Source organism: Erpetoichthys calabaricus, chromosome 18, assembly GCF_900747795.2.
Source record: "Erpetoichthys calabaricus chromosome 18, fErpCal1.3, whole genome shotgun sequence".
NCBI classification, from domain to species: Eukaryota; Metazoa; Chordata; class Cladistia; order Polypteriformes; family Polypteridae; genus Erpetoichthys; species Erpetoichthys calabaricus.
Genome location: NC_041411.2, coordinates 9,089,137 through 9,113,425, shown reverse-complemented (window position 1 = coordinate 9,113,425; position 24,289 = coordinate 9,089,137). Strand labels below are relative to the sequence as shown.

Below are 24,289 nucleotides of genomic sequence, written 5' to 3'. Positions count from 1 at the left end.
TTTGGACAGAGACAACTTTTTTCTCATTTTGGTTCTGTACATTACCACAATGAATTTTAAATGAAACAACTCAGATGCAGTTGAAGTGCAGACTTTCAGCTTTAATTCAGTGGGGTGAACAAAACGATTGCATAAAAATGTGAGGCAACTAAACCATTTTTTGAACACAATCCCTTCATTTCAGGGGCTCAAAAGTAATTGGACAAATTAAATACTGTAACTGGAAATCAAATGTTCATTTCTAATACTTGGTTGAAAACCCTTTGCTGGCAATGACAGCCTGAAGTCTTGAACTCCTGGACATCACCAGATGCTGGGTGTCCTCCTTTTTAATGCTCTGCCAGGCCTTTACTGTATGCTTAATCTGACAATTCAGCACACGCAGCATCTTACAATACCAGAGATTTGATTGAATGGTAAATCACAGAATTAAAATCCACTAATGTTTTAAGGAAGTCTGACGTTAGTCTTAAAAAAAAATAAACATTAGCTGACAGAGCAGAACACGTGGCATATGAAACAGGTTTTAGGTATAGCAACAACTGTAAGCGTTTAAGTAGTTAAATATGATATTCACTACAGAGTGCCATACAACATTGCACGCACATGAAGAGCAACTACATTACTTATTTACCATAAGCAAAAAAGGCATTAAAAAGTTTCAAGAAAACTCTGCACACAACTAAAATTAAAGGACCCCAATACTAATAAACCTCGTGGATCCCTTAGAAAAGACCAATAAAAATCCAGCCAACATTTGAACTGATGTTTTATCTCAGGGGTGTCCAAGTCCGGTCCTGGTGGGCCACAGTAGCTGCAGGTTTTCATTCTAACCATCTTATTCGTTAGTGAGCCATTTCTGCTGCTGATTAACTCGTTTTGCCTTCGTTTTAATTGACGTGACTCAGACCCCTTAGTTGTTTCTTTTTCCTTAACGAGCAGCCAAACAATAATGACACACAAAACAAGCCGCCACATGACCAGCTCACCTGAAAATAAAGAAAGGTGAAGGTCTCGGTCATGTTGGTCTGCTCAGGTCACCAAAATATCTTGATGGTGGTCATCGAAGAAACAGAAAATTGTCAGTCTGCTGTGGCAGAATGAGAGCAGCAACAAGTCCTGATATTCAATAACGTCTTTAATTAACAGCAAGAACTGGCTTCTCTTTAAGAAACTGGTTGGAGTGAAACTGGCTGGAGTCTGACATTCCAGTTTAGCTGGTCATCTGTTGACTCATTTCACATCTCATTTCTGTTTGGCTGCCAGTTAATGAAGAAACGAATCAATTCAGAGGACTGAATCCTTAAAAACAGGGCTATGAAAATGAAGGGAAAAGGAGTTAATTAGCAGTGAAAACTGATTAGGAAAAGGGTTAGAATGAAAATCTGCAGCCACTGCGGCCCACTAGGAGCGGAGTTCAACACCCCTGTTTCTTTAAATGATAAAACTTGTCAGCACAAGACTGATAAAAATATGCTAGAAAATGTATCCTTTACTGCACCCCTTTTCTACTTTTAATTTTGAAAGTGAGCTTCCTTTTAGGCCAATGCATGTGTATTGAATTGTCTTAATTGCTGTAAATTAGAATTAAACAAAGAGATGATTAACATTTGTGCATTTTTACAATACAGTGTTATCACAGAATGGTCATTTAAGAAATGCAAGGGTGCTATAAGGGTGCTACAAGAAAGAGGGTTTAGGCTAAATGACGTAGTGGTTGACCACTTACAAGGTAAATGTAGCCGTGTTTGCAGGGCTCACCTGCTTGCAAATGTACTTTAAAGTCAAGTCTTAAAACAAAATGTGACTAACTTTTGTAAAAGATGAGATTAATGCAACATGAATGAGCAAAGTACCACTATGACCCTAAAAAGTGTTTTATTTGTGCTTCAAAACAAATTGGTCACTAAGAAGTACATTTTTGTAAACTGAAGAAATCCACTGAACAGTGAATATCATGTAAAGCCAACAGGACTGGTCCTCAATAAGCTTCTATTCTTCAGGACACTAAAACTAGATTTGGCGGGTTAGGTATACAGATGGATGTCTCAAATATCACCCACATATCACCCTGGCCATTAGGTTTCTAATTATCTCAAGAAACACAGCTATAGTTATTCTGATTAGTTCTTCATGAACTCAGCGAGGCCCGGCTTACTTTCCATCTCAGAGATGTGGTCACGGTGGAGACCCTTCTTTTCCTTCTTTGCATCAGTTATATGTTAATTCACTCTCTTCATCACTGCTAGAACGTTACTTTACAAATCTCTAATACAAAATCATTCTTATTTTATTAAAAGTTACTCAATGCTAGCGACTAGCGCTGCTTTTCCATAAGTAATATTGTAAACTTGACTGTTTCCCGCCCCCTGAGATTATTGTGCATTGAGCTTTCTTGCCATCCAGTTTTTCGTTGCTTTTATATAAATATTCATTACGATTAATTGATTTTTTTTTAAAATATTTTTCTTGAAAAGAAAAAAAAATCAAACTTAATTTTGCCACAACTGAGTTTCATTCACTTAGGATAACACAGTGTTTCTCAAACTTTTTTGTCTGTTGGCACAGTAAAAAAACTAAAAAAATTTCGCGGCACACCAGGAAGAACAACAGTTGTTTTATAATAAAATGAAAAATTATTTTACCTGTTTTTAAGTATTACATTCAATGTGAAGGATGTGCCTGTTTTTGAGAGCAAATGCGATCTAATCGAAGCTCCAAAGTCGACAAACAAACTCGCATTTCAGCGTCTATTGTAAGAAGTCTCTTTCTTTTCTTAGACTTGATTTCAGTCAGTGCTGAAAATCCAAACTCACAAAACCATGAAGATGCAAATGGAAGAATTATTTTGATTGCTTTTAAACTGATTGCAGGATATAACTTGTTGATTGAAATCCAAAACACATCCAGGCTTTTCTCGGCAAAACTTGACTTAAGAACTGCATCGTTTTTTAAATCAATGAGCTGCTCTTCTTCTTCAGTTGTAAGATTTGTAGCTTCATTGTTTCCAAATGGATAGCTGACCCATCCATATTCATTACTTCCAACTGTTGGGAAGTAATGCTGCAATGCTGACTGCAGGTGTGTCAAAGTGTACAGAATTTCGGGGGTGATTTCTTTATTTGAAGCACATTCACTGTAAGTAGGAAAGCAGTCGAAGACTCCTTTCGAGATCTTACTTTGCCACAACGACAATTTTTCACCAAATGACTTCAGTTTTGAGGATGCAGTGGTGATGTTTTCCGATGGTCCTTGAAGACTTAAATTCAGTGAATTTAATTTGTCAAATAAATCAGAGAGAAATGTCACCTTAACCCACCAGATCTCATCATGAATAGAAAATCCAAAGTCTTTTTTTTCAGCCTCCAAAAATGAAATCAGCTCAGCCTTAACTTAACTTAACTTAACTTAAGCTTTAACACTTTTCCCCTGGAGAGCCAACGAACGCTGGTGTGATACAGGAGGCATTTGTAGTCTGAATCCATTGCTTCACAGAGCTGAGAGAAAAGTCAGGATGCAAGCGGTTGAGATTTGATGAAGTTTACAACTGTAATCACTTGATCCAGAACAGACATCAAATCTTTCGGCAAAGATTTGAAGGCAAGAGCTTCTCTGTGGATCATGCAGTGAACAACTAATACATTTGGATTTTCTTGACGCACAAGAGTGACGAATCCCTTTCTATTTCCCTGCATGGAAGGACAGCCATCGGTGCAAACGCTGACACAGTTTTTCCACTGTAGTTTGAAGAGCAAAATGTTTTCGTTCACCACATTGAAAATATCTTCGCCTTTGGTCGTAGTTTGTCAGTCTTTGCAAAATAAGAATTCGTTGACACATTTTTCATCCTTTATGAACCGAATAAAAGCTAGCAGCTGGGCTTTGCCGCTAACGTCAGTGGATTCATCAACTTGAAGAGACCACAACAGAGACACTTCATCGTCAGGCGCGTCAAAGTGTTCGCAGATTTGATCTTGTAAATCTGACGATAAGTCTTCAATTCTGCGCGAGATAGTATCATTTGACAAAGGAACTTTCTTAACTTGTTCGGCGGCATCAGGTCCAAGGATAGTTTCAACAACTATTGCTAAAGCTGGTGCAATGACTGATTCAGCCTCTGTATGCGCTTTCTTGCGTTTTGCTAATAACTGAGCAACCTTATAACTTGCAATCAATCCCTTTTCTGGCAGCTTTAGGTAGTTCGTAAGTTTCTTAGCTTGTTTATTTTGTTGAGCCCTGATGTTTTCGAAGTATTCCTTCGGTTGCGCTTTTACAGCTGGATGTTTTGTTTCCAAGTGTCTCTTCAATTTGCTTGGAACAAGCGCCTCATTCGACAGAGCTGAATTGCAGATCAGACAGAATGGCAATGGAGCATCTTCAGGTCCCGAAGATATGAAACCATATCCGATGTAATCTTCTTTGTACCTTCGTTTGGTTCCTTGCTTTTTTTTTTAACGCTTTCGCAGTTTCATTCTTGCTAACGTATTTCTCCATGGATAACAATGAGTAACGCTTATTGATAATTTGTTATTATTAGCATACACCTAAATTTAAATGAAACACATCGCTTATTATTATCGTTACCAATTCAAAAACTGCTGTGCATCTGCTAGGGCGGCCTACATTTTAGTCATTATAATAATATATGTATAGTGGAAAATTCCATAACCTGAATAGCTAACACCCCTTTCCGTCAAAATGTAGCGTTCCGATTTAGCAGGGCAGAGAAAAGGGGAGAGTGCGGGCTACTATTACTGGTCGTTGCAAGTGGGGACGTCATCGCAACGTAGGATAAAAATTTAATAGTAGGCAGACCTGTGTAACGCTGCACGTGTAGCGTTCTGAAAACCTGTATCAATTTCAAATATTTGTAGAAACTCCCGCGGCACATCTGCAAATCTAGTGTGCCGCGGCACACAGTTTGAGAAACACTGGGATAACACATAGCAAAAATACAGTATATTGCACTGCAGGTACAAAGCCTTGTGCAAAGATGTTGTGTTGGCTATCATCTAGAATTCCTACAGCTGTCCCTATAATTTTAGAAATTTAATAGCATATAAGAAAACCTGAGGAAATGACCGATGCTCTTTTATTTAAGTTGATTAACCAAGCAAAGAGCTAAGCCTAAAATGTCCCTCTACGAGTGTTACACACATCCAGACACGAGCAGAGGTTCTCAGGTAAGGCAGGCAGACATCTCGGGGTAAAGTACAGTAGTTCTACTCATTAATGATGGTGCTATGTTGTATGTTGATTAGCTCACACAATTAATCATACTATAATGACCATATACAACTAAAAGAATTACTGTTTGGTGAATTATTTAGACCAGACAATATTTTCAAAAGGACAATAATAGATATACATGACCATCTTGATGCTGACACCCTAGATTAAGTTTAAAATACAGAACAATAAACGATTAAAATGTATACAATTATTTTCGGTCATTATAAAAACATTGTATTAAGCTGTCCTGCAATATTCAAATGTAACACTACATCTCTCTATATATAAAATCCAACACCTGTCTGTCAGTCTGTACAGTCATGTGAAAAAGTTTGTGAACCCCTCTCAGCCTGCATAATAATTGACTCTCCTTTCAACAAAAAAGATAACAGTGGTATGTCTTTCATTTCCTAGGAACATCAGAGTACTGCTGTGTTTTCCAAACAGATTTTTAGTGATACAGTATTTAGTTGTATGAAATTAAATCAAATGTGAAAAACTGGCTGTGCACAAATGTGGGTCCCCTTGTCATTGTGCTGATTTGAATGCCTGTCACTGCTCAATGCTGATTACTTGGTTGATGTGCTTGTTAAGCCTTGAACTTCATAGACAGGTGTGTCCAATCATGAGATATAAAGGTATTTAAGGTGGTCAATTACAAGTTGTGCTTCCTTCCCTTTGACTCTCCTCTGAAGAGTGACAGCATGGAATCCTCAAAGCAACTCTCCAAAGATCTGAAAACAAAGATTGTTCAGTCTCCTGGTTTAGGGGAAGGCTACAAAAAGCCATCTCAGAGGTTTAAACTGTCAGTTTCAACTATAAGGAATGGAATCAGGAAATGGAAGGCCACAGGCACAGTTGCTGTTAAACCCAGCAGGTCTGGCAGGCCAAGAAAAATACAGGAGTGGCATATGGGCAGGATTGTGAGAATGGTTACAGACAACCCACAGATCACCTCCAAAGACCTGCAAGAACATCTTCCTGCAGATGGTGTATCTGTACATCGTTGTACAATTCAGCGCAATTTGCACAAAGAACATCTGTATGGAAGGGTGATGAGAAAGAAGCCCTTTCTGCACTCACGCCACAAACAGAGTTGCTTGTTGTATGCCAATGCTCATTTAGACAAGCCATATTCATTTTGGAACAAAATGCTTTGGACTGATGAGACAAAAATTGAGTTATTTGGTCATAACAAAAAGCGCTTTGCATGGCGGAAGAAGAAAAAACACCTGCTACCTACTGTCACATTTGGTGGAGGTTCCATCATGCTGTGGGGCTGTGTGGCTAGTTCAGGGACTGGGGCCCTTGTTAAAGTCGAGGGTCAGATGAATTCAACCCAATATCAAAAAATTCTTCAGGATAATGTTCAAGCATCAGTCACAAAGTTGAAGTTATGCAGGGGTTGGATATTCCAACAAGACAATGACACAAAACACAGTTCGAAATCTACAAAGGCATTTGTGCAGAGGGAGAAGTACAATGTTGTGGAATAGCCGTCACAGTCCCCTGACTTGAATATCATTGAAAATTTATGGGATGATTTGAAGCAGGCTGTCCATCAAATTGAACTGAACTGGAGAGAGTTTGTATGGAAGAATAGTCAACAATACCTCCATCCAGAATCCAGACACTTATCAGAGGCTATAGAAGGACAGCGTCTAGAGACAAAAGGAGGCTCAACTAAGTATTCATGTCATATCTCTGTTGGGGTGCCCACATTTATGCACCTGTCTAATTTTGTTATAATGCATATTGCATATTTTCTGTTAATCCAATAAACTTGATGTCACTGCTGAAATACTACTGTCTCCATAAGGCATGTCATATATTAAAAGAAAGTTGATACTTTGAAAGCTCAGACAATGAGAAACAAAAATCCAAAGAATTAAGAGGGGTTCCCAGACTTTTTCATATGACTGTATGTCTGTCCGTCCACTCTTCACGAGAGAACTACTTAACGGATTTAGATCGTTTTTTTTCTATAATTTGCTTGAACATTCTGGTTGATTTTGTGACTTCTGTCATCTCGCTTAGGATCATAGTTCACTTGCACGAGTGATTTATTCGCACTAGAGGCTGTGGGCCAAGGGAAGGGGGAAGCATGACATCAGGAGGGGGGAGCCAGGCAGGGCCCACCTCACTCACACGCCAGCCTCTGTTCAAATCGCTCTACCTCTCGCCATGTTTTGAAGCAGACCTTGCCTTCGCTTAGCTAGCAATACCAGTTTGTTTATTGATTTTAAAAATTTGTCCTGTTTCATTACTACACGGGCAGAGCCGCGGGGAACAGCTAGTCATTAATGAGTCTGAAATACTTATAGAAATACTATATTTCCACTGTGGTCCTAGCATTTACCTAATACAATTACCAAATATAACTCTAACACAACTCACTTCTTGTACTGTTGCAGTCCTAGAAGCTGAATCTAGCTGTTAATCTATGAACAGATAATAAGCAAATGTCACCGAGTCCTTCAGGACTGTCCAGTTTCAAAAGAAGTATTATTTTAATAAATTATTTATAAACTCAATTCAAATTCTATAAAATATACAAGAATTAAAAATTCATACCCAAAATGTGGCTGCTGATTCTTTTAATTCACTGGAAAATGCCACAGCAAACCTGAAGAAACACACAAAAAAAGAAATAAACAGTCACAAGCAATTTTTTACCAGATCAAAAAAAGGCGATTACTACGTATGTCAGTAAAAGTACACGCAGCTTACAGAAATATTTGATTATCGCTGCAGTGCGGCCGACACAACAGTAAAGGACTAAAGAGAAGGCAGAAGTGCACACCTTTTGTTCAGGTTGGTGTACAATCTTTAATATCTTCTACTCTGTTATCCGTTAACGACTAAAACAGGCTTTAAAAACGGTGGACTTTCCAGCAACACATTTCTTTCACTACCTTCAAATTAGAAACTTTGTTAAACAGAAATCCTCACCTCCCACCTACCTCTATGCTGGAAAAAATATTAATCAGTCTTGAGGACTCAGACAGCATTTCTGTAATATATAAAACCATATTACAGTCCCTCCCTTTCAAAGATCCCAGAGTACAGTGGGAAAAGGATCTCTCACTCAACATCTCAGAAAGGGATTGGAAGGCAGCAATGCACAGAATTCACTCGAGCTCCATATGTGCAAAGCATACAATTATTCAACTTAAAATCCTCTATCAAGCACATCTCTCTCATTTAAAATTGTCCAAAATGTTTCCAGGGCAAGAGCCAACCTGCGAGCATTGCAATCGAGCTCCAGCCTCACTGGGCCACATGTTTTGGGCCTGCGCCAAATTACCATTGTTACCTTTAAATGCCTATCAGACAGCCTTGGTGTTACAATCCCTCCTAATCCATTAACAGCTGTGTCTGGTGGGCTCACAGAGGGGCTCAAAGTGGAGAAGGACAAACAAACTGGAATTGCCTTTACTTCACTATTGGCACGTAGACTTATCTTGTTCAACTGGAAGAATCCTAACTCTCCTCTTTTAAGTCAGTGGGTAACTGATGTTTTATACTACTTGAAACTGGAAAAAATCAAATTCTCAGAGGATCTGTGCAGAACGTTTTCAAAACCTCGCAGGATCTGCTCAATAACATTTTAGAATAAGCATTTAAATTGAGGAAGCAGATTCTCTTTCCTTTTTTTTTACTCTATTTTTCAATTATTTATTAATTTATCTATTTACTAGCTTAAAGTTTTACTCTGCTGGCCTCTTTCTCAAGGGTGGGGGTTGATTTGTTTTGAACCAAGTCTTGTAAAACTTGACTTATTTGTATGGAATGTTATTAATTGTTATTAAAATTAATAAAATCCATAAAAATAAATAAATAATTAAAAACTGTGGACTAACTGGACAGCACTTGCTGGTAAGGTTCCTCAGAAAATCATATGGGCCACAAAGTTGGTTTAAACTGTGGTCTTGCTTCACAACACCAACAGAAATCTGAACTGCTTTACTGACAGCTTCTATCTACTCGACATTAAAATGATTAGTATCAGACCTGCAATAGAAATCTTTCACCTCAGAGTCAGTTCTTAAAACGCACTCCTGGTTAGTTTATAATATGCCAACTCACACATCTGTACTCAAAAGGTTTGATTCCAACCTGATTCCTCTTCCTCCTCCTCCTCCTCACTGCTTCACACTCATGCAGGCCACAGGCTTCATTATCTACAATGCAAACAGACTGCAAACTGCCTATGGTGAAATAAAATTCAGTCTCAAATACAAAAAAAGGACGATTAGGCAGACACTCAGGTTCCAAAAACCCTTTCAGCTCGATTTAACTTCCAAATATGACTGGCGGTACAAATGTGTGACTGACTGTTTGGAGAGAGAGGTGAAAACAGACGCCCAGATATGCCATAAATTAGATACAGGAACCATATACTAAACGTAATGTCAAACTTGAGTTACTCTTCTGTGACATCGGCCTCTGTGGTCCTGATCAGAGCAGCTGAGGCACAAGGATGTTTCACATGCAGCCAGGGAGTGCGGACTCCACCGCGAACCTACCGACATTACTGTGTAAAGTCCGCACAGAGGTATCCATTAGGCAGCTATGTGAAAGTTACCTTCAACATGAACTCAATTAAATTAATCAAGCAATGAGTTAAGTGGATGCATGTACAAAAGAGAGTAGACCACAATTTAGATAATCTGATCGGGGCGGTCAGTAAAAGAGCTAAAAAGGATGTAAAAAACATGGAATTGCTCAGTTTCCTCCCAGACTATGAGGAAGAAAAAACATTATTAACTGTAATGATTATAAGTATTTAACTTACAAATACCAAGGACTGTATTTTGTATTAATCATGCTGCAGAGAGCTATATGATTTATTATTTTTATATGATTTGTTTTTCATATATGTAGAAAAAGAATTAAGCTTGTGCACAGTTTAAGGGACTAATTTGCATTCTTTATGAGAAAATGCTGATCTCCTGATACTAACAGAACACTCTGTGATATTATAAATCAATGTGATTGTTTCTGAATTCTTGCTTAAAACTATAAGAAACATGTCCCTTATGGATTAATAAATAAGGATTTATTAATCTAACCAGACAAAATCTAATGAAGATATTAAAGCTATAAGAATGTAATTTCTTTATAACTAATGTACTGAACTATAAGAAACTGTTTTAAACTGGTCTTGTGTGTGTGAGTTGATGAAGGCATATCTTTAGGAATGCGAGTGCCCTGATAACTCTTTATTTTGGTAAGAAACTCTGTGGACTCCTGTATGTAATAAATCAGGATGTAACCGCAACTTACAGCAATCTACGTATGACCTCAAAATGAACAAGCTATGTAATATAAAGAGAGAATTTTTTTCTTTTAAGGGACTGTCTGTTCTAACCAGTCAGTGTCACTGACCTGGGGGGTGGGTGGCTGCAGTCTCTTTAATAAAGAAATTGTTTTTTATTTTAAATTGGTGTTTTGTTTACCATTGTTTTCGACTTCAGCGTTCACAACTACCACAGCTGGGAATACATGAACATGTACTGTATACAATCTGTCTAATTAGCAGATAGTAACTAAGCATCCTGGTACATACCAATGTGCATCATTAGTGTAATGATTTGGGGTTCATTATTTTCCTTTAGTTTTATTATATAATCAAAACAGTACAGATACTGCCCACACATAATAAAATCACCAATCTTAAATGACCACCTAAATGATATCTATGGAAGCACTGCTTCCACATATACACTTTGTAGGGTTACTTTAGCAATGTAAGCGCTCTCTCTTGTTTTCTGCTGTGAAGAGAATTAAACAAAATAAAGAACGACAAATGTTTCCAACTCCACTGCGTAATCCCACAGAGGGAGAAAAAAAGAGACTCTTTTATATTATCTTGCAGTCATCTTAAATCTCGAATCACTTCAGCAAGTAGCAGTAATCAATAGTCATCTCAGCGCCTCTTTCTGATGTGTTCTGAAATGTCTGCTTCGTGGATGTCAATTCCTTGACAAAAAAAAATGGGATTAAGGAGACCTAAATTGAATATCTGTGAAACATTAATAAGTAAAGAAAATCAAGTGTAATATATTACTTTGCATGAACTGGTGCCAAAAAAAATCTTTAAAAGGTCAATGGTACACTAGAATGTACCCTGAACCTTGAATTAAAAGGTATTACCACTTAACGTTCTGTATAAAAGAATGGATTGATGGCCTTACCATTGGGATTTCTGTGGTATTAGTGTACCTGTACTAGATAATTAGGCCTTGGGGGGGGTCGCACAGCAAACGGAACTTACACGGAGAGCGAAGAATACTGCACTGACTAATGGCACCTCTGAACCATTACAGAAGCAGTGGGGACACAGGCAGACATGAAACTTAATTATAACAAGTCAGACAGCGGAATCCACAGCTATGAGGGTCACAGCACAGGTAAGCTACAAAAAAATGAAAACCCCTTTCAGTATTAATGTGATTAAATAAGGCAGGTCTAAAGGAGAATTACTGTGTGACAGCTACTGCATTAATCAAAAGAGTCATCGGGTAGACTAGGGACACTGATGGACACCCCGTGACATTTAAAGCAGAATGTTGCCTTTAATCAGTGCTACAGACTGATCATGCTGGTGGGAAGGTCACGTCTGATTAATTTTTTTTTTTGCTTGTCTTATGATCTGATTTTACATTTGTAACCACAATTGAATAAAGATGAATTAAAACATGACACACGCAAACAACAAAGTATGCAACCATTCACTTCTGCTCCATGTTGTTCTCTCTCACCAGTAATTTTTCATTTTCAGTCAAAGAAACAATAATTCTAAAAGTTTTGTTAATGCAACTGGCAGCACAACTAAAATTCAAGTGCTACATTTAAAGATTATGTTGGGTCAAAACCTAGATAGCCTGCTTATGTGTAGATGCTGTAAACACAAAATAACTAATCATGCATTGTGTGTATGAAGTCTTGGCACTGTATAATGAAATAAACACATATGAATATCTACAAATGACACACACCTGACAAAATACAATCTTGTGGTCAAACAGGTCTACTAAAATGGCATGAAACAGGCAACATCGGCTTTGCATGTGCTGATTCTGAGATTGTGGCAGTTCTGTTGTAACAGAGGGCAATGAAAGCATTTGTGAGGCATTCTGTCAGTGGAAACTGGGGCCTCACCCGGGGTCGGCTGATGCGTTGGACTGCAAGCGGAGTCGCTGCTACCTCGCCCGGATAAGTGGATTAGAATAAGGGTGGGGAGATACATTAGAAAGTGATATAAAAATAAAATCTCTTCTAAGAGACACTAGAAAGCTTCTGATGTAGCAATACTTTACAATAACAAAGTGATTTTTTTACACATTAGACAAAAAAAAATGTTTCAGCATTTCCACAGCATCAGGTTTATGCTAATAAAAGAAGAAACACATTCGGCACTTTAGGAATGCACCACATTTTCTTCTACTGAAAATATTCAGCTGAAAATAGCAAAAAAATAAATAGAATTAAATTTGAAAAAAAAAAAAAAAAAAAAAAAAATATATATAATATATATATATATATATATATATATATATATATATATATATATATATAGTATATAAATGTCTACGCGTGGAAGTGTGTCCGTCTGTCTGTCTGGTCTGGAAGTGAGAGGTGGAGTCGGGCTAAAGGCTATACCTCAGAGGATACACAAGCAAGGTGAGCATGTTAGCAAATAGAAACTTCAGAAGAAAGACAAAGTTGCTTAGCTGCTAACATCAGCAAAACGGTATCACTTTTACTTTTCCTCCCACCGCTAATGCACAAGTGAGGCGGGCACGTTGTCAAAACAAATCCTCCTAGGAGAGAGACAACCAGAGTAGTTCCTTTCAATTGTCTGACATCACTACATTTCAATTTTTTTTTCTGATGATTTCAATAGATTCCAGGACCCCAGGCTATTTACAGCACGGGGTTACACAGTTAGTATATATATATTATAAAAAGACTTTTTTTCTGTGACAAGATGTGATTTTTTGATGAGAGACACTTTCACTTCCCACGAGACGGACAAGTCACATCATACTTACAACCCACAGACGCAAGTCCCGTGATATACATGCAGAGGAGGTTAGAGGTAATGAAAGTAGGAAAATTAGAAAGTCTCAAAAAATGAGAGTGAAGATCGCATTAGCACAAACAAACTGAAAATATTACTCGGTGAAATAACGGAACAGTGAAAAGAGATTGAATATTAGGGTGCTGTACAGGCTTTTAAACAATTGAAGCGCCGCACAAAATGCAGATCACGTGGCACGGCAGCACCAGCAGCTGATAGAGGGGTTTCGGAGGTGTGGCCGCATCTCCTTGGTGTGCGTTCAGCCCCCCCTTCACAACGGCGCATAGCGCTAGTGGCGGGGAAAGGGTTGGCGATCGAAGCCCCCTAGTATATACAGTGCATCTGGAAAGTATTTACAGCGCATCACTTTTTCCACATTTTGTTATGTTACAGCCTTATTCCAAAATGGATTAAATTCATTTTTTCCTCAGAATTCTACACACAACACCCCATAATGACAACGTGAAAAAAGTTTACTTGAGGTTTCTGCAAATTTATTAAAAATAAAAAAACTGAGAAATCCCATGTCCATAAGTATTTACAGCCTGTGCTCAATACTTTGTCGATGCTCCTTTGGCAGCAATTCCAGCATCAAGTCTTTTTGAATATGATGTCACCAGCTTGGCACACCGATCCTTGGCCAGTTTCGCCCATTCCTCTTTGCAGCACCTCTCAAGCTCCATCAGGGTGGATGGGAAGCGTCGGTGCACAGCCATTTTAAGATCTCTCCAGAGATGTTCAATCGGATTCAAGTCTGGGCTCTGGCTGGGCCACTCAAGGACATTCACAGAGTTGTCCTGAAGCCACTCCTTTGATACCTTGGCTGTGTGCTTAGGGTCGTTGTCCTGCTGAAATATGAACCGTCGCCCCAGTCTGAGGTCAAGAGCGCTCTGGAGAAGGTTTTCATCCAGGATGTCTCTGTACATTGCTGCAGCCATCTTTCCCTTTATCCTGACTAGTCTCCCAGTCTCTGCCGCTGAAAAACATCCCCACAGCATGATGCTGCCACCACCATGCTTCACTGTAGGGATGGTATTGGCCTGGTGATGAGCGGTGCCTGGTTTCCTCCAAACGTGACGCCTGGCATTCACACCAAAGAGTTCAATCTTTGTCTCATCAGACCAGAGAATTTTCTTTCTCATGGTCTGAGAGTCCTTCAGGTGCCTTTTGGCAAACTCCAGGCGGGCTGCCATGTGCCTTAAAATGGCTGTGCACCGACGCTTCCAATCCAACCTGATGGAGCTTGAGAGGTGCTGCAAAGAGGAATGGGCGAAACTGGCCAAGGATAGGTGTGCCAAGCTTGTGGCATCATATTCAACAAGACTTGAGGCTGTAATTGCTGCCAAAGGTGCATTGACAAAGTATTGAGCAAAGGCTGTGAATACTTATATACATGGGATTTCTCAGTTTTTTTATTTTTAATAAATTTGCAAAAACCTCAAGTAAACCTTTTTCACGTTGTCATTATGGGGTGGTAACATAACAAAATGTGGAAAAAGTGATGCGCTGTGAATACTTTCCGGATGCACTGCATATACTGTCAGAATTTGGCTGAATGAGAAAAATGTATAATTTTTTTTTTGTTTTTTTAATTTTAATTTGCAAAACCAGAATGTTACAATGTCATTCAACTGATCAAACATTATACAGTGGAACCTCGGGTCATGAACGTCTCAGACCACGTACAAATCGAGTTACAACCAAAACGTTCACCAAACTTTTTGCATCTGTTCGTGACCACACACTCGGGTGACAAACAAGCCAGTTTCCCTTCCGGTTCGTACACGCCGATGATTTCCACACGTGTTCAGTCTCTCCCTGTGCATTCCCTGTGCAGCGAGAGAGAGAGAGAGAGAGAGAGTGAGAGCGAGAGCGAGCAAGAGAGAGAGAGTGAGAGCGAGAGAGCGCAAGTAGAAGAAGTAAACATTACAGAAGAAATAAGTAAACATTTAGTTTACTATTACACTGTGCATTCTATGGTATAATTAACTATTTTTGTGCTTAAAAATCTTTAAAAAAATTTATATTTACATACAGCACGTATGGTCCGGAACGAATTAATTGTATTTACATACAATCCTATGGAGGAAATTACTTCGGGTCACGACCAAATTGGGTTGCGACCAGAGTTTTGGAACGAATTACGGTCGTGACCTGAGGTTCCACTGTACTAACATACCACATATAACCACTTACTTCAAATTAATTACAACAAAAGCAGAATACAAAGAAAGAAATGGTAGGAAAAAAATAAAAAAAAAATTCCACCACAACCCATAAGAATGAAAAAAGAAATGACACTCATAGAAAATGGAAAAAAATCCTTCTTTCTTTAAACAGATGATAAAACAGTTAATGACATTACAGAGTCAATAACAGGCCCAGCATGCTTGTTCTTAAACAGTATTATGGGATTTTTCACTTTATTGTTCCATTTTTTTGCCCTTTTCTAATCTGAGATAGGAACTCAGAACTTTGCATACTCACGGAATTACAGAAGGTGGGTTGGGTTCCTCCAGTTGAGTGGACACATCTGCGTGCTAATAGTGTGTGTAGTGCTACTATAATCAATTTCTCCCCGGGCACTTTCATGTCATCAGGGATTACACCAAAAGTCGACAATTTCTTTAGCCGAGTGCATGACGCGGTTTCCATTGCTCTCCTGCGCTTCTTCAAATAGCACCCTTAGGTCTGTAGGGAATTGCTGATGCGTCACACTGCATTGCATTGTGGGGGCATGGATGGCATCTTTAGAGGATTGGACTGGTTTGTTTATAGCAAAGAATGAGTAGCAGAGACATAATGCATGAAACTGCAACACTTTTATTAATGTAACACTATTTAAACCCAGCCGAGCTTAATAAACAATACGGATCAGCCAAGAAATGGACAAAGCACCCTGACAAGCTAATTCCAGTCCCATTTTATTGCCATTTTACTTATTCATTTATTTATTTATTCATATATCTATTTTCTTAGATATGCTATCTTTGAAGTGAGTGACTTCAATAATGAAAGATTTTTTTATCAACATGCAACTTGTTTTATAATTCAATTTCACTGAAAATAAGAAAGCAAAATTGAAATTGATTTAATTTAGGCGTTTGCAATAGCACAAAGAGAAACATGCAAAAAATAATTTGATGACACATATTTGGCATTAAGTATTCAGACCAGAGTTTTCATTTTCATTTCAGTGCATCTCTAGGCACCCGTACTGGATAATAATATGTAGCATATCATTTATTTTTTTTATTAATTTCTAACAATGTCTATAACTTTAAAAAAATGCAAGGGAGCATTATGGGCTAGCCCTTGCTTTACAACTTCAAAGATCAGATAAGACCTTTTGTCACAGAGAGAACTGCCCAGAGTTTCATGGAGAAGATGACCACCTGGACCAGCTTAGGACTTTACTTGTTTATCTTAAACTACACAAAATGCTGGAGTAGAGGGTTGACGTTGCCTGAGCAGCTTCGTTAATTAATGTTATATCCCCACAATGCAAAGCTGCTGAACTCTGCCTGAGCTGTTTCATTGGGGAACAACTGGGAAGTGTCCAGGAGGTGTGTGAGTGTGTCTCTCTGTGTGTGTCAGGAGTTGCACGGCGATAATAAAGGCATGTTCCCCCTTTGCCATTTTACATTCTTAAGAGAGCAGTCCAAAATGACGATGTGATGATGAGAGCTTACCAGAAAGAATCGAGTGGAACCACAAGTTGATGTGCCACTTGAAACCACACATTTAGCATTTCCAGGTTGGCTGGTTTGGTTTATAAAGTTACATTGTATTTGCTTTACATGGCATCTATTATGCATCATTATGTCCTGCCTGTCTTTGCAGAGTGGCTAGTGTCTTGAGTAAGAAGCATATGGCAGCATTTAAAGGACTTTGAGAAAATGAAGAGACAAAAACTGAACTCTTTCAGCAGAACTTCAAGCACTGCTTAACACCTGCACAATACTATTCCAAAGGTGAAGCATGGTGGGGGCATCTTCATGCCGTCATGTTGTTTTTCAATGGCAGGGTCTGGGAAACTAGACATGGATGAGAGAAAGCTGAACAAAGCAGAATAAAGAGACTGGGCAGACGGTTCACCTTCCAATAGCACAAAGCAAAAATGACACCGGTGTGGCTGAAGGAAAACTCTGTGGATGTTCTTGAGTTGCCCAGCCAGAGCCCACATGTGAACTCAACTGAACATCTCCAGAGAGACCTGAAGATAGCTGTGCACCAACAGTGTCGATCCAACCAGAGAGCTTGTAAGGAAATACACTGAGAAGAATGGCAGAAAATCCTCTCAAGCCCTCTCCGGCTGGGTGGAGACTGACTGTCAGTGTGCCTCTCCTTTCATTTATTGTTGACACAGCTAAAGTCCTTTGGTACTGTATCTCTCCGGTAAATCCTTGGGTACCGATGGTTTGACTTTGTGTTGCTCATGGAGTCCCGAATGAGGCATATGCCCTGCATTGTGAGGTAGTGTCAGTTACGGCACTACGGTCATGTGGTGCGATTACCCGAGGGTGATCCAGCTCGTAAGATCCTCATTGTTGGGGACCCAAGTGGCTGGACCAGGCCAAGGGGTCACCTACGTAACACCTGGCTGCAGCAGATAGAGGGATTGTGGGACTGGACCTCGTGTCTGCCTGGGGGGTTGCCCACCGGGATCCCAAGCTGTTTTGTCGTGTGGTGGGTGCAGTAATGCACTGTACCAGTGCATGCTCCCCAACTTGACTTAACAGCTAAAGTGGATCTACAGAGAGGATATACTGAGAAGATATTGTGATGGACTCCTGAACACAGAATCACAGTCCCAGGTACAAATAAAGGTTGTTTATTAATCAAATTCCCTTTAAATATGGTACAAAAAGCACAACCTACAAGTCTTCCTCTCTTCCCCAATAACTCTCTCACCACCGCACTGCCCTCCTCCAGTCAAGTGTCCCCTCTCTACCACCCAGTTCAGACTTGCCTGGATAAGGGTGCGGTCCCTTTTATTACAAACCGAGGAGTATTTCCGGTGCCAGGGTCACACGGAAGTTCATCATTACAGTAGGGCAGCGCCCTCTTGTGGCACTCCGTGACCCCAGCAGGGCTGCCATACCAGACTACATTTCCCAGCATGCTCTGCTGACTTCCAATGGGGCACCGATAAACATCTAGCATGCTGGGGGAATAAAAAAAAACCCCAGCGATATCTTCTCTTTTTAACGGGCTGTACGTCCACCCTTTCTGGTCCTTCCTTCTGGGTTTTCTTCTGGCCGGGATGCCCATCCAGCCCACATGGCATGGCATTCACAATATACAGAAAAGAATGGCAGAAAAATCTCCAAATCCAGGTGTACAAAGTTTAAGGCGTCAGATCCAAGAAGACTCCGGTAATCACTGCCAAAGAGGCTTCTTTTATTTTGAATAAATTTGTAAATATTTCTAAAATCCTGTTTTTGCTTTGTCATTTTGGGGTGCTGAATGTTGCTTGATGTGAGAAAAATTAATTTAAATGATTACAGCATAAGGCTCCAACATAAGAAAATGTGAAAAAGTGAAGGAGTCTGTATACTTTCTGAACTTTCTGTATATTGCCAAGTGGACGATCTCCTCTGATCCATTCGACTAACGTCACCAGTGTAAGTTAGTCTTAAATTAAACAAGTCAATCTTCCGCTAGAAATTTTACAGGCAAATGTGTGTGGCAATAGTTTTAAGGCCTTGATGTTTTACAGATGAAGGTGTCATACTCTGATCTTCAGGGTTGTTATATTCACATGACCCAAGGTAAGTAGATAAACTAAACTGTAGTAAATATTCAGGCAGGGTCACTATAGTTCTGAATTTACAGCGCAGAACATCTTTGAAAGGCACAGTGGACAGAACGGCACTACAGCGTGTGTGAGAGTGCAGCCCATTCATGACTGGCTCTTGGCTACTGCCTGATGCTGCTATGATAGGCTTTAGCTCTCCGTTCACAATGGCCTCATCTTTTAAACTCAACAGTACATTTCACTGAACTGTCTAAAAATACTTTGGGGGTTTCATTGCATTTTCTTTGAATACTAAAACAGTTACATGCAGAATTGAAGGGGAATTTTCACATCTCCAAGACCAAAAATGGCATATTGTCATTTAACTGAGTCAGTGAGATCACTTGTTCTGCAAGGGCCAGGGTTCAAAGAAAGATTTTGGTAACAAACGCAGTTAACGTTTATTTCTGTTTTAACTTTAATAATCATTTTTATCAATCTGTTTTTGTATCTTAAAATACATTACCCCAATGATTTATTTTTACATTGCTTAACTATGAACGGCCATATTATTAGCCCAGCATGCAATTTTATAAATATGCACTTAGGGAGAGCGGTGAAAAAAATCTATTATATAAAAATAATCTTGGGATGAGACGAGACTTTTTCAGAGAGATAATTTCTCGTTCGTGAGACGAGACTTTGTGCCAAGAGATGAACTGAAAACCTAACCGGTCCATGCTGGGGCGGAAATAAAAGACAAACAGTAGAAGAAGAAAAGATAAAGAGTAGAAGGCAACGTAGAACATCGTAAAGACGTTCAAAAACACTGGTGTGATACACATGCAGAGCAGGTTAGAGATAATGAAAGAACTTAAATTCAAAAGTCTCAATAAACTGATAGTAAAGATCACATTAGCGTAAACAAATGGAAAGTATTATTCGGTGAAAAAATGGAGGAGAAAAAAGAGATTGAATATATCAACATAGGTGATATGACAGAGCTACTACAAGTTTAATTTCAAAGAAACCACAATTCAGTCAGGTTTATATTTATGATCACGGAGAAGCGATGCAACAAAGAATCGAAAGAGTTAAACGATCGGACGTACTAGAAATTCTACTGCCAATAATAGATTCAAATCCATACGTCCAAAAGTATTGCACTTTACACAAAATTTATGTGAAAAACACGGACAAAAATTTCCTTGTATTTCTGTATGAATCCAAAAGATCACGCTCGCATATATAATAAGCCAACATGTGATGAATTGTCAGCGATAATAGTTTCGAAAGATGGAGATACCAAAGACAGAGTTGATATTCGTGTATATCCAAAAGCACAGCACGATTCATCACAAGCGGCAGATCCGAGAAATGACAAGCACGTACGGCCCACACAAGGATTAGTGAGCAAAGTGAGCAGAGGGCAGAGCCCCCTAGTAAAAATTAAAAAACAACATCCAGAAAGTGAATCATTAATACTTAATACCAGCATATTAGGTTGACTTTATCACATATTTTTGCAGTGGAAGACTCTACTGTTGTGTGACTGTTCATTCTTTAGACTCATCACAGTGAGGCTGATTTCTTGATTTAACTCCTAGCCACAGTACCTGTCAAAGACACATAATAGAATAATTCTAAGGTATTTGCTGTCTCTGGCCCTATGTGTACCTCTAGTGCCTTTGCTCTGTACCTGAGTGTGTGTGTGTGATCGTCTGCTCCCCATTGCTCCGTTTCTCGAGTGCGTTCCTCTAAAGCCTGCATCTCATACTCTTTCATTATTTTTCAGGCACCATTCTCGTCTCACGTCCGGTTTTATACTTTGAAGGCCACTCACTCAGCTTGCACCTTTACTCCTTGTGCATCTCACACTCGCAATTCCTCTTTAGTCACGTCACCAAAACTAAACTGGCCAATCAGATTGCTCTGAGGGACTAGACACAAAGACCTTAGTGTTTTATTTAATGGCAGACTAGCTGAAATACCCAGCGTTATAAAGTGGTTTTTTTTTATTGTTTCAGAAAAATATAATTTAAAAAACCCCACAACTTTAAAAATAAAAACAAATTAACAAACAATGAAGACTCACTAATGTGGTTGTCTTGCGGTCTTGTATTTTATCATCCAGTTGATGCTCAGTTCTGGCCAACTCTATTTAATTTCAAAAGCGACAGGGGCGCAGTGGTTCTCAAACATAAAGAATGCTGGCAGTCACCTCCAGTTCGCCCTCTGGTGGTCGTTCTGAGTGTCCACTGGATGATAACGTGCATACAAGACTGTAAGGTTAGGGTTGATTTCACCCTACAGTATTTTTAGGCGACCAATGAGGAACATGTGTAGCAAGTTTCATGAAAATCACTCCAGCTGTTCGGAAGTGATGCTGGAACATACATACATACACATATTGACTTTTATATATACAGATGATTTTTGCTTTTAATAAATATAAATATAGATAGTAGAGGACTTCAGTACTGGCCCCTCCTCCGAAATGTGAATCAAATCATTCTGACACGTCTGGTTAAAATAAATGAATAAAATTAACAGCACTACCTCGGCTTTGAACAATTCAACTGAGTCATCATCTAGAGAAACACACCTTGCTTTCTGAAGCACCTTCCCCATGACTTCCCGTTTTACTTCATGTTTAACATCTTCATTGATGTCAGTCCCTCCAAGCACAACACCAAAGGGAGCGGAGGTACCTGAAGTAATGAAAACACACAGACAGAATTGTTGGCAAACACAAGGCTACATACAGCATTAATCAGTTGTGAATAAAAACAACGTCTCTGGCATTAAACAAGCAAAACATGAACTAGTTTGTGTCGATGTGTCATTGACTGCTTCATGGATGTTAGGATTTTGTGTTTTTCGGCTGCATTATCTCCAAAAACATTGCAACTGTTTGGTGCTCATCAGGGTTATCACTGTTTTTAGTTGTTTGAGAGGCTGAATCGTCCTCAGCTATTGTCACATCTTCATCAGACACAGTAACAAAGTCCTTCATGCTCTTCTTAATACTCCAATCTGTAAGTGCTGTTCAAGGTAGCGCTCCAGCATGTCATGGCTTGAGTTCCAGCTAGTGGGAACATCCTGAATAAGTTTTGTGAAGGAAGGTGAGCATCTCTTCTTTGATTTTCCTTCAGCATTGCTACAATGGAAAAAAAAGGGACAACTTTTCCCAGTCTGCCTAAAAGCCGGGATATCTGGTTAGCACCCATCTCCTCCTGTGATGCCAGGTTGACTGTATGTGCAAAGCATCGACTGCGTGGTGCAAATCCAGCCGCTTAAAACTGCATTTACAATGTTCTTGGTGCTATTCGTTGTCACAAGAGTGGTGGCGCTTGGTCTGTCAATTCTCCAGTCTGCTACAGCTTCCTGTTGTATTTCTAACAAGTCCAAAACTTACCGGACACCCGAAATTTATCAGGGTACCCAACCCAATGCAGGACTCTAGCGCAGGTTTCTACCTCCTCCCCATAGAGGCTGTTCTTCTTGATGAATGGTGGGATATCTCGATACACACAATCCCAGACTTGTGTGACAGCACTCCAAAATTGACTGAAGCTTTTCTGAAGGTAAAGAGTGATTCTACTCCTTATTTGTTCCTTGATATTAATACATTGTTTCATTATTTTGTCCACCACACATATGCAGCTCCATTTATAGTTTGAACTGAACAATTTTAATCATAGAGCTTGGCTCCACTGTACAGCAGTATGTACTAACCCTTTAAAATATTGGAGAATTAAAGTGCCATGTATTATACACTAACAGTGAAAAGCACAAAGATCTCTTCACTTGCTTTAAGCTAGGCAATGTCTTACCTAGAAGCAGCCTTCCTCCCTTGTAGAGGTGTATAGCAAGGCAACCATCAAACTCCTCCTCTAAAATTAGGTGCGTCACTTCCTCAGGCGTTTTAAAGTCAGCTACATCTCTAAGACAACAATTATGGCCTGCAGCTTCAATGTATTCCCTGTATGGCAAAGGACAAGAAAATAAAAACAATAAAGTATCCACTTGATAATACAGAAGAGTCATTCGCTCTCATTGAGTGAAGAAAAGACTCCACAAACAGATCAAAAAGTATCACTTTTAAAACGGGCAACACAAAATAAAATAAAATAAAAGAAAAACCGCTTGCTGAGCCTTGTTACCCTTTACTGAACAAATGTCTTATTTTTACATTTGAAACAGTTCATAAAAAAGGAACAAGGGACATTTAATAGATATTTACAGCAAAATCCAACATTGCCTTAATTATTAGTATATGAGTAACTTAATACATTCTGTCCAAAACTTAACAAAGAGACACTGGCTTATGTTCTTGAAGGTCATCAATCTGCTCAAATAATCTGCGGAATGGTAATAGCCAGGGTAGATTATAAAAAGTCAACGCCTAATGATTTGGACCCATTTAATTTGGTTTGATAAGAAGTCATTGTCATCCACCCAGATAACATGCTCTGTTAATCATTTATTAATGGACTTCTGCATACTGATAGCTGTGTTTAAAATAACTTGGACACTCTCTGGTCATCGGTCTCTGAAGCAAATGGACGCTGCAGGACAAGGGGAGTATGAAGTTAATGTGAATATTAATATCAGACTGTGTTCTGATACATCAGTTACTGCAATGTCTCCAACGTTCATAAAAACAAGGGCAACGTTTACATGATGCATGACTCAAATGATTCATTTTTTCATGGTTATCACTATTATACCACTCACTAGCTGTGGTTAAAATGTATGTAATCAACGTAGACTTCCGCATTAACGTCTGCAGTGTACCACCTATTGGATTATATTTTGCAACATACAAGACAGCACATCACAAAACTTTGTGGTAATAAAAGGCATTGATACAACTGTTTGTGATGTGCCACCTTGGAATGACAAAGCAATGCATTTTATTACTACAAATGTTTCTGATGCCCCATCAGTTGGAATGACAAACGTAATGCACTTTATTGCTATAAATGCCATTTGGTATCGAATTCAAAAAAAGCAGTGTTAATGTTTCTGATGTGCCAAGTGCTGGAATGACAAATGCAATGCATTTTTTACTACGAATGTTTGTAAAGTGGGGCGACATGGTGGCACAGTGGCTAACGCTGTTGCCTCGCAGTTAGGAGACCTGGGTTCGGTTCCCGGGTGCTCCCTGCATGGAGTTTGCATGTTCTCCCCGTGTCTGCGTGGGTTTCCTCCGACAGTCCAAA

The 24,289-nt window shown here is 39.2% G+C and overlaps 1 protein-coding gene across 2 annotated transcripts in view; it reads right to left on the bottom strand.

Moving 5' to 3' along the window:
• glt1d1 (glycosyltransferase 1 domain containing 1) overlaps positions 1-24,289 on the bottom strand; it is an 80,163-nt gene that overhangs the window by 53,712 nt on the left and 2,162 nt on the right. Inside the window, exons 2-4 of one of the 2 annotated variants that reach the window (XM_028824021.2) lie at positions 22,898-23,046; positions 21,667-21,772; positions 7,807-7,858 (exon numbers count right to left, since the gene is read on the bottom strand). In XM_028824021.2, the coding sequence (XP_028679854.1) occupies positions 7,807-7,858; positions 21,667-21,772; positions 22,898-23,046 (307 nt within the window). The remainder of the gene's footprint in view (positions 1-7,806; positions 7,859-21,666; positions 21,773-22,897; positions 23,047-24,289) is intronic. The other variant, XM_028824023.2, reaches the window with a different exon arrangement.